We start from the raw sequence: 10,955 nt of genomic DNA, 5'->3' as shown, positions 1-10,955 counted from the left end.
TCTTCAATCTCTAATCCTCACGGACAACACACTCACGGGAGAGATCCCACCCTCCCTCGGTCACCTGCGCCGCCTCCAAACCTTGCGCTTGAATAACAACATGCTGCAAGGAAGGCTGCCAAGTTTCGCAAACTGCTCAAACCTCAGGGTGCTGGATGTTTCGGTTAACAATCTAGTTGGCCGAATTCCTGTTGATTTGCCTCCTCGCCACCTTCAGGTGCTGCAAGTTTCAGCTAATAACCTTACTGGCACCATCCCAACTTCTCTTGGCAATATCACAAAACTAACCACCATCAGTTTCTCTTTTAATCACATCACAGGATACATCCCAAATGAGCTCGCACATTTGTCCAACTTGCAGTACATGTATGCCAGTGTCAATCAGCTGGTAGGCAGGTTTCCGCAAGCCATCCTGAATCTTTCTACCCTCGTCGGCCTTGACATTGTTCTCAATGGTCTAAGCGGGGAGGTGCCACCAAATCTGTGTACCTCTCTGCCCAATCTCCAGATACTTGTATTAGGTGGCAACTTCTTTCGAGGGCACATTCCTAGCTCATTCACTAATGCTTCCAGTCTGAATGACATCGATTTGTCAGGTAACAACTTCACTGGATTGGTGCCCGCCACGATTGGTAAACTTACCAAACTCTCGTGGTTAAATCTTGAACGTAATCAACTCCAAGCACAAAACAAGCAAGAATGGGGTTTTTTGGACAGCTTAGGCAACTGCACAGAGCTACAAATGTTCTCCATGAGCTGGAATCGTCTATCAGGGGATGTACCAAGTTCATTAGGCAACCTTTCCAGTCAACTTCAACGCCTATACATGGGCATGGCACAAAACCAACTATCAGGAGATTTTCCTTCTGGCATAGCAAACCTCCGCAACCTGATCGTTGTGTCATTGGGGGGGAATCACTTTACAGGTGTCGTCCCAGGGTGGATTGGAACCCTCAAAACTTTGCAACAGATAGGTTTACACACAAACTCCTTTACAGGGGTCATACCATCATCCTTGTCAAAGTCTCGGTTGGGAGGGCTTTATATGTTCTCGAACCAGCTCACTGGCCACATACCACCAAGCTTTGGAAACTTCTCAATGCTTCAATATTTGGGCATTTTCAACAACCATCTTCACGGTGGGGTTCCAATGGAGATCTTCCGGATTCCAACAATATTTCAAATTGTTTTATCCTTCAACAACCTGGACGGAAAACTTCCTTCAAACATTGGCAATGCCAAACAGCTCGTAAATTTGGTACTTTCATCAAACAAGCTATCTGGAGATATTCCAAGCACTCTGGGTAATTGTGAAAGTTTAGAAGATGTTGAGTTAGACTCGAATATTTTTAGCCTGAGCACTTTGTGATATTTTTAGTGGAAGCATTCCAACATCATTGGGGAAGATAAGTAGCCTAAAAGTTTTGAATTTATCTACTAATAACATAACTGGGTCAATACCAACATCTCTTGGCAATCTACAACTTCTTGAGAAACTAGATTTGTCATTCAACCATCTTCATGGTGAGGTTCCAACAAAAGGCATCTTCAGGAATGCAACTGCTGTGTGGGTTGACGGAAATCAACTAGGCACAAGGAATCTTTAGTACTCCAAGTAGTTGTTCCAATAGCCAGTATGGTGTCGCTTGCTGTAGTCATATCTGTCTTGTTTCTCTGGAAAGGAAAACACAATAGCAAATCTATATCATTGCCATCAATTGCTACAGATTTTCCCAAAGTTTCTTTCAGTGATCTAGCCAGAGCAACACAAGGATTCTCAGTGTCCAACTTAATTGGCAGAGGGGGATATAGTTCTGTATATCAAGGAAAACTAGTTGAATACAAAAATGTGGTTGCCATAAAAGTCTTCAACCTACATACAAGAGGAGCACAAACGAGCTTTATCGCAGAATGTAATGCGTTGAGAAATGTGCGGCACCGTAATCTGGTCCGGATGCTAACTGCATGCTCAAGCATTGATTCTAATGGCAATGATTTCAAAGCCCTAGTGTATGAGTTCATGCCACGAGGAGACTTGCATAAACTACTATACTCAACTCCAGACTATGAAGGCTCTTCATATTTGAACCTTATTACAATGGCTCAAAGGATTGGCATTGTGGTGGATGTAGCAGATGCATTGGAGTACCAACACCATAACAACCAAGGCATAATGATTCATTGTGATTTGAAGACTAGCAACATTCTCCTGGATGACAATATGATAGCTCATGTGGGAGACTTTGGCCTAGCAAGATTCAAAGTTGATTCCACAACATTATCTCTTGGTAACTCAAACACCTCTTCGATTGCACTAGTGGGAACGATTGGATACGCTGCTCCAGGTAATCGCCTTTTTTATATCTTGTGTTGCCTCATTTTACATTTGCATCCATGTTAACCTCTGAAAGCAAAATTAACTCCTCTGTTTATCAATTATGTAGAATACGCACGGGGTGGTCAAGTTTCGACCGCCGCAGATGTTTACAGTTTTGGTGTCGTTCTGCTCGAGATATTCATTCGAAGAAGGCCAACTGATGACATGTTTAAGGATGGACTGAGCATTGTAAAGTTTGCAGAGGCCAACTTCCCTGGTCGAGTATTGGAGATTGTCGATCCCCAGCTGCTACATGAGTTAGAGCTTTCCCAAAAAAACTCCAATGGACTTGAAGGAAGAAGGTGTACATTCTCTGATGTCTATGCTAAACATTGGCCTCTGCTGCACCAAACCATCTCCAGATCAACGTATGAACATGCAGGAGGTGGCTGCCAAGCTACATGGAATTAGGGATGCATACCTCAGAGGAAACTGAAGAAGTTTTCATGTTGCTTCAGACTTCAGTGGCATATTAGCTCTCCCAATAAGTTGCTGCATAGTTGGCGTTTACACGTACCATGTATGCAATTTACAAATCCAAACCCTCTGTGTGTCACTGCATCATCCCAGCTGGTGCACACTGAATGAATAGCAAATATGAATACCATTTCCATGTACCAATATTACAAATCAAATAGTATACATTTTACTAATTCATACCTGGAATTCAGGGTTTACCCAACTAGCCTTGAGGGCTAACACTCAGAAAACATAACAACAGACGAACCTGTCCATATGACACATGCTATTGGAGAATCACAATCCTAGATCCCTCCTTGGATTTGAGCAACCTATCGTAATAACTATAACAAGACTGAGTACACGATGTACTCTCTCTTTCCCACAAAATAGGGTGGATAACCCTTTGATGCTGATTTCAAGGCAGAAAAAAGGCCTCCCAGCTCTGCCCCAATTAACTCTCCTGATCAGCTGGATGCAGCTCCTCATCTGTCACACCCTCATGCTAGCAAAGCACACGGTTAAGCGGCGCACGCTCCCGTCTCAGCCTCCCAGTCCCGGAACACCCAGCCGACATCTGCATCTTGGCCTGCGACGAGAATTTCAATCGGTAATATGTGACGAGCTACCAAATTAGTAAAGCACCACAAAGACAGCTAAGGCCGCAAAGCTGAAACAATTTTATTTTTTTGGTCTGTAGTACGAACAGAGAAGCAATAGCCATGTAATTTTTCCAAAATTGGTTTCAGGCCCCTGATGCAAAAGCATGGAGACAATTTATGGTTAACCTGTTCTCCCAAGAACAAGACACTTCTCTCAAAAAAAAAAATGACAGCAACTTGGAACAGTACTGAGCACAGCTTTTCACATGCTCAACGCATTGGGGACCTCTAACACTGTTACTGTGACAAACATTCACCACTCATGAATGATTAAGGTCAAACACACGCCATACTTGAGAGGCTTCCTCAAACACCTGGCACAAAATCAGAAAGCATTCAGAGGCTGTAAACAATCAGCTCTACCCCAATATGGCACTCTAGCAGCAGGTTCACAGAATCATCCGAATCCCCCGGATAATAAAAACGCACTGCACGAGTGACCGAATTACAGCAGCCTACTTTATGCAATCAGAAGGATACAATCACACAAATCCTAAAATCTACTACGTACCAAATTACTCGCACAAGCCGGTTTAAGCTGAGACCAATGTAGATTCCGCCTGCTTTGTCAAGTGTGGCGTTTTGGTGCCTCGAGTCGTGTCTGAGCGATGGGGACAGATTTGTCACGAGTATATTTTGCAGAAACAAAAAAAAAATGGTACCGCTTTGATCACTTTTGCTTTTTTATTTGAGGGAATATGATCACTTTTTAGTCCTAGAGCTTATGGTTGCAATGAATTTGTGTGTCCTAGGCTTGATGGGAGCTCTGGTGCGACAATGAAAGGTGTCATGCTATTGCATTGCTTGCGCCTGCTTAATCATCATCGAGCAGAGCTTCTTAGGATTGCTTGGGTTTGAGTTTGTTGCTAGATGGTTCTTCACATTGTCTATGTTTGTGCGTCTCTCTATCCAGGCATCCTGTCAAGCGTCTGGTGTGCCGTTTCGTTTTGCTAAAACTTGTAATAATACCATCGCAGCTATTATTGGTTGTACCGAGAGCTATAAGCCCATGTGGATGTTTGCCTGTGCTTTATGTCTAGGGCACATCTAGATGTGCTCTAGTTATTGCACATCTAAGTGAGTGAATTAAGAATAGAGAGAAAGAGAAAAAAGAAAAAGAAAATATCTACACGAATCTCAACATAAGATCAATGACATAGGACTTAGATGTGCAATACTTATAGCACATCTAGATGTGCTTTAGCAAAACTGTTATAAAAATTGGGGTCGGAAAACCCCTTTGACTTGCAAAAAAACTCAATAACATGTTTTTATTTCATAGGCAGGCTCAAAATTTAACTAAAAAACACACACGTACTATTTGGTTCAAGCGAGCGAACGGAGGTCTGAGCTGGCAACCAAGTCAACCTTATCCACTCTCCTCACCAACATGGTGACATCTCCAAATCCTCTCATTCAATTGCCCCGCCATGACCCTAGGCCTCGGAGAGGGCAATGTTCTCGCCGCCTCCCTACCACTAGAGGTCACCACTGCTATCTACCTCTCACCTGGATAGGTTTCCTGGCTTCTACACCTCCCGGCGAGCACGACAAACGCGGCACATCCTCCTAGACTTGACTTTTGATCTACATTCGTGGTTGCACAACGTCCCCACATGCGTTGTGCCGTTGGCACCCTCACCCTTTAGACTAGGCGGTCAACTACTTTCGAGAGGGCTCCCGCGGGACATGGAGCTCGACGATGTCATATCAAAGTGATGTCTGTGTGTGGTTTTGATAATTAAAGGCAATCCATACGATTTAATGATTTTCTTGAGTTATTATATATAAAGATATGTTCCATAGATGATGCATGAAATGTATTGGATGAGTGTGAAGAATGCCATCGACACTAAGATGTGCATCAAGAGCATTGGGCTTAAGATATGAATACATTATGATCAAAAGAAGCAAATGTAATGGATCTTGTAGTTTCCAGATCTTGAGAGAATGAAGAGTAATTCAGGACCTGATGTCAAGATAGGTCATAGTGTTATCATGAGTTGAGTCCTAATTGATCAAGTCTTGGTGTAGGGGATTCAAGTGAATAATTCATTGTGTCTCTCAAGTGGTTATTTTAGAGCATGAAGATTGAGTGATGATCAAACTGATGCCTAGGTGAAACTCAATATGGTCGCGAAATCAATATAGGGCATGATGTTAATGTGTTGTTCTTCATCCGACTTGACTTCTTGGGCCCCTAGGACCGACTGTTCATTTGTGGTAGCAAATCTAACTGGACGACGGTAAGGACTAAAAGTGCCCGACCTAGTGTTTAGGTCCTCTTGTGTTCTGCCCCTCGGGGACAGATTGTATGGGTGATTCCCGACGTCATTTCTGATTTAGCTTCATTTTGGCTAGTGTCCGGGGCACTTGTCCTTGATCCAAGCTGTCCTGGCCTCCTGGTTGATGCGTGCATTGTCTGGCCCCTTGGGTTCTCAACTACGTTTGAGCCCGTTGAGCAGGAGTTGGCATGCCAACGGTTACATGCATGGATTGTCCAGGACATTTGGCCCGGACTGTGAGGGCCTTGCGGTTTGATGCCATGTTGAATGCATTTGACTCAGTTGAGAAGACGAAGCATGTGGGTTGTATTCTAAATGGCCTTCCCACAGTGATATAGGGGCTGTTTGGTTGCCACCCTGAGCTGCATGCCTGAGAAATTATAGCGCCTGTAGGTAGCCTGAAAACAAGATGATTTTAGCCTGGCCAGCCAGCCGGAGTGGTATCCTGTTTGGTTCGTGACGTGAGCCTGCTGCCATGATATAGTACAGTTTAGTGCATAAAAAACTCCACATCCATTTGATCCATGTGAAAGAAATACTATTTTAATGTCAGGCATCGGTGCATGCACACTCAGGCGTAAGAAAGAGGAGGCCTGACACACACAGGCTAACCACGATGCCTGTGGCCAGCTCCGGCTAATCACTTCGTCAGCATTTTCAGGCCAGGCTACAACACGATGGCTCAGGACACCAACCAAACAGGGTTTAGGCAGGTCTCAGGAAAGCTTCAGGTCAGGCAAATTTATCTCAGGGCAGCAACCAAACAGCCCCATACCACGTGGAATCTAGCGGTATGTTCAGTAATTGTGAATTTCCCTTCGTGAACCAATTCATGTCTTGTGTGCTTGGTATGATTTTGTGGGTTAAGAGAAACTCATGGACTTGCATCACAATGGAGTTTTCATATAGACCATGTGAGGATGATGTCAAGTGAAGATGATGATTTAGACATGTGCATGTTCAAGATAAGCATCCGATGCAAGATAAGCTTAAAGCCTGCCCCATTTGGTGATAATGTGTGATACAGTATGTTGATCTAAGAGAAAATGAATTTTGATCAAGATGAAATTCGGCGATGAATTCGAGATGGTCAATATACATAATTAGAAATGCCCATTTTATGAACATGTGATGAAATGATGATGTTGGAAAGCAATCGTATATTTTATTATTTTTTTCATTGTGTACTACGATGAGCGGCAGCCTCGTGTGCCGTTCATCGTAGCCTCCCAAGCCGAACAAACACGTGGAGCATCCGTAAGGCCGAGAATCAGATAGCGGCACCTCCCTCACTCCGGACCCCGTGTCATCCATGATGGGCTCGTGCTTACTAGAAAGGCCATCGATGCACATAAGGTGTTCGATGAAATGACCAAAAGACCTCGGTCAATTCAAAGCACTGTACATACAATAAATAATATAAAAAGAATGGCAGTTAAATGAAAAACAAATCAATCACGGTGGTAAAATGCGACACATCATGCACGCATTACGGCTGCTTCGTCCTGTGCAAGATCTGCTCGGACGTGGTCGCCACCACTTTCTGGCAAAGAAGCAGCAACGCTAGTGGCCTCCTCACCGTCCCGGCCGTCGAAACCGGAAACAGCTGTGGCCGTGACGGCGACGACGATCTCCTCCTCCTCCTCGGTGATACCACCCTCTTTCGGCCGACGAGCGCCATTGCCATTGCCTTCCGTGTAGAGCCTCAGCAGGTTGGCCAGGTCCGGCGACGAGGAGTAGACCGAGCCCGGCAGGAAGTCCACCAGCGACTGGTAGTTCTTGTTCCCGCCCCAGCCCGCCTCGTCTTCCTGCTCCATCAGTTCACCGTCACCGTCGCGGCTCAGCCGGCGGCCGAGCCGGTTGGCCGGAGCAGAAGCAGAGTAGTCCGCGTCCAAGGAGGCGGCGGCGGCCTCGCGGCCGTGGAGCTGGGCCCTGACCCTGAACGCGTCGAGCTGCCGCTGCAGCTCGTGCTTCTCCGTCTCCGTCTCGTGCACGAGCTGCATGGCCACCCGCGCCGCCTCCCGGTCCAGCTCGCCCTGCTCCTCCAGCTCCGCCCTGGCGCGCCGCTCGCCGTGCAGCTCCGCGCGCGCCGCCTCCAGCTCCCTCCGCTGCGCGCGGAGGGCGGCGACGAGGCCGCTCACCGTCAGCGCCTGCTCGCCGCCTGCCGCGGCGCTCGAGGGCGCGCTCCCGTGCTCCGGCTTCGTCGTCCCGTGTCTGGTGACCGGGGTGTCTTCCGGGAGGGCGACGAGGGGAGCGAGCTCGAACAGGGACACGTATGGGCCTTCGCCGCTGTCGGTGCTCGACGTTCTTCCGAGGGCGCTGAGGTTGGTGGCGCGGGGTTGGTCATCGTCGCCGCCACGATCTTGCTCGCAGATCTCGCTGCCGATGGAGACGACCCGGTGAGATTCTAGACCTGTGAACAATGTCAACTATCAGTTGTCAACACGAAGAATTCGGAGACCGTTTTCATTCGCTGATGATGTACATTTTTTTAGTTGGATTCGCTAATGTACATTTGAAGTAATAGACTACTAGTAGGAAAAAGCCAGAAGCTTAAAGAATATTTATCACAAATTAGGGTCCACCTATTCTTCAGTTGACTGGGAAAAATGTTAGGGTCAGTCGATGTGGAATAATCTGAACCGTTAGATCGAAACTAAACGGCGCATGTCAAACATCCGCTCATGGCGCGGCCTCGCCGGGATGCTGCGGCCTACCTCTTCTTCCCGCAATAATCACTAGCTTAGTTAGGATTTCCAGACAGCCGAAACATAGCAAAAGCGCGCAAATTGTGGTTTTGCCGATTCTAGCTTCATTCCTGTGTTTACTGCAGTTGGAAATGGAATTGTTCAACAACAACATTGAACTGCAATTTGGCAACCCTGCCGATGCAGTTCACAGCATCATTCATCAGGAGACGGCTCCCGGCGCAGCAAGATGGGCTATAAAAACCATGATTATCCTAATCACCTGAGAAATTTGTCAAGAAACGAACTGCTGCACATTCGGGGAGAAGGGAAATTTCTGAGAGGAGTTAGAATAGATTGAGCCCAGGGGCTCTTTTCTGTTTCCTCTACTCCAAATGCCTGAGTATCATTCATGCGATCACTTGATCCACCCTGTTTTCCGCTCTCTTCTACTAAATCAATGAATGCGGGCAGCATGCTGGATCTTTCGAAAAAGAAAAACATTGAACTCGCAGGTGGGCAACTTTTTTCATTCAGAACTACTGAAGTGCGCAATTGCCAAACTGGGTTCAGGTTCCTTGCAACCACTGGCGGAGCTTAGGCAAGGCCAAATGGGCCATGGCCCGCCCAGCTCTGCAGCTTTTTCTCACAATATAGCTAGGCCATGGGTTGTAGAATGCCAGCTAGTAGTAATTCCTTGCAGCCTGGCCCATTCAGCCCGCCCAGCTTTTTTTGGCAAGCTCCGCCACTGCTTGCAACTCAATTTTGGGCAGCTGAAACCAATTGAAAAGCATTCCCATCTTCTGATTCATGGGAATGGCGTCTCTAAACTGTTCTCATGCAGTCCATCACCGAATCCTATATTTAGCGATACTCGCATCCTTTCTTATCCTATCAAAGGCGTGTCTGTTTCCAGTGCAGTAATCTTGGTGGTATCATCACCAACAACTCGACCAGATAAACATAAACAAATTCATGGTGGTATATGCTATTCAGAGTGATTTTGTGATTGCTAATTGGTGGCACACGTATTCTCTAGCAATTCCTGCGGAGACAGACCATTGGTACCACGCCACGCTGCTAGTTCCCAGAAAATAAGCAATCGATAGACTGGTTACCTCGAGGTTTATCTGAATCATATTTGGTCCCTCTGTCGACGTCATGAGAAGCAGAGCACGCTTGCTGCTCTGTTTCTTCTGCGCCTAAGCCCGCGATGGCGGCGATGTGAGCGCCGCAGAGCAGGCGGCGGAAGGCGTCTTGTTCTTGGCTGGCACCGGCGCCAGGGGAGGAGGAGGAGCAGAGCAGGCGGTGAACGCGTGCGCAGAGGAGGCAGGGCGGGCCGAGCCGGAGCGACGAGGCCGCGGCGGCGATGAGGCAGAAGGCGGCGCCGTTGGCGAGGAGCAGCGACGCCAGCGCCCACTGCAGCGCCGCGCGCACCAGCACGGCCAGCAACTCGCGGACCATCACCAAAGATTCATCGGAGCTTTGTGGATGGATGAATCCAGAAACAGAGGAGGATGCCGGTGAGCTGGAGTCGGGAGGCAGAGGAAAGTGGCAAGGAGACGACAATGGCGGGTTAGGTGGACGGGGTGATCGGCTCCATCGGTGGCCAGGAGAAGGAGAAGCTGTCAACTTTGCAAGAATGGAGCCCCACTATGAGTTGGAGAGATAATAAAATTGGGTACTATGATAGAATGATTGGGGTTAGAGATCACTTTTGAGGGCAGAGGTTGCGGAGTTGGAGGGAGGGAGATGTCATGGGTGGTCTGCTCCGCCTCACTCTCATCAAAGTAAGTATTATGCTTTCTCACCGCTCCGTCCAAATTGCGGTTCCTTTCGGTAAAAGGACGTCTCTACTCTTTCCACGACGAGAATGTCGACGTTTCATCGGGAAATCACCGATGGGATCACTAGTTCAAGAGCTATCCTCTAGTATCACCGGTTAGAGAAGAAGAAGAAGAAGAAGAAAACCGAGTTTTCTCCTCTAACCGGCACCTAGCCGAAGCCAAAAAACCTTAAGAGGAGTAAAACTTTTACTCCAAGCTGCGTGTGGCCCTTAAATTTGCTTATCCTTCCTGTCGCGGAGTAAAAATCCAACCTCTCCTCTCCTCTCCTCTCCGCTGCCCCTCCACCCAATTCCCGCCGACCAACCTCGCGACCCACTCTGGCGCCGGCCCATCGCGGATATGCCCGGATCCCACCGCCGCACCACCCATCCGCAATGCGGATCTGCGCCGCCACGAGCGCTCTGGAGGCCATGGAGGTACTTCCTCATGTGCCGCCGAGGTAGTCTTCCTCCTGCGCCGCTCGCGCATCTTCTTCCTCGCGTGGACATCTACATGGCTTCCCAGACCTCTCGCCGCCGCCACAAAGGCATTACATGGGCGTGCGGGAGCGGAACTCGAGAACATGGGTGGCCGAGATAACCAACCGGCACACCCACAAGAAGATTTGGATTGGATCCTTCCATTCTAACGAGCATGCA

At 47.7% G+C, this 10,955-nt stretch overlaps 1 protein-coding gene across 1 annotated transcript; it reads right to left on the bottom strand.

Moving 5' to 3' along the window:
• Window positions 1-6,942: 6,942 nt before the first annotated feature.
• On the bottom strand, window positions 6,943-10,215 carry LOC119266897. Its single transcript, XM_037548179.1, has 2 exons — window positions 9,589-10,215; window positions 6,943-8,196 (listed from the first exon to the last, which is right to left on the bottom strand). Exons 1-2 carry the CDS (start codon window positions 9,932-9,934, stop codon window positions 7,262-7,264), a joined length of 1,281 nt encoding a protein of 426 aa, XP_037404076.1. The 5' UTR covers window positions 9,935-10,215; the 3' UTR covers window positions 6,943-7,261.
• Between the last annotated feature and the right edge of the window lie 740 nt (window positions 10,216-10,955).

This window comes from Triticum dicoccoides, chromosome 3A (genome assembly GCF_002162155.2).
Source record: "Triticum dicoccoides isolate Atlit2015 ecotype Zavitan chromosome 3A, WEW_v2.0, whole genome shotgun sequence".
Taxonomy (NCBI): Eukaryota; Viridiplantae; Streptophyta; class Magnoliopsida; order Poales; family Poaceae; genus Triticum; species Triticum dicoccoides.
This window is presented reverse-complemented; position numbering and strand designations above follow the sequence as displayed.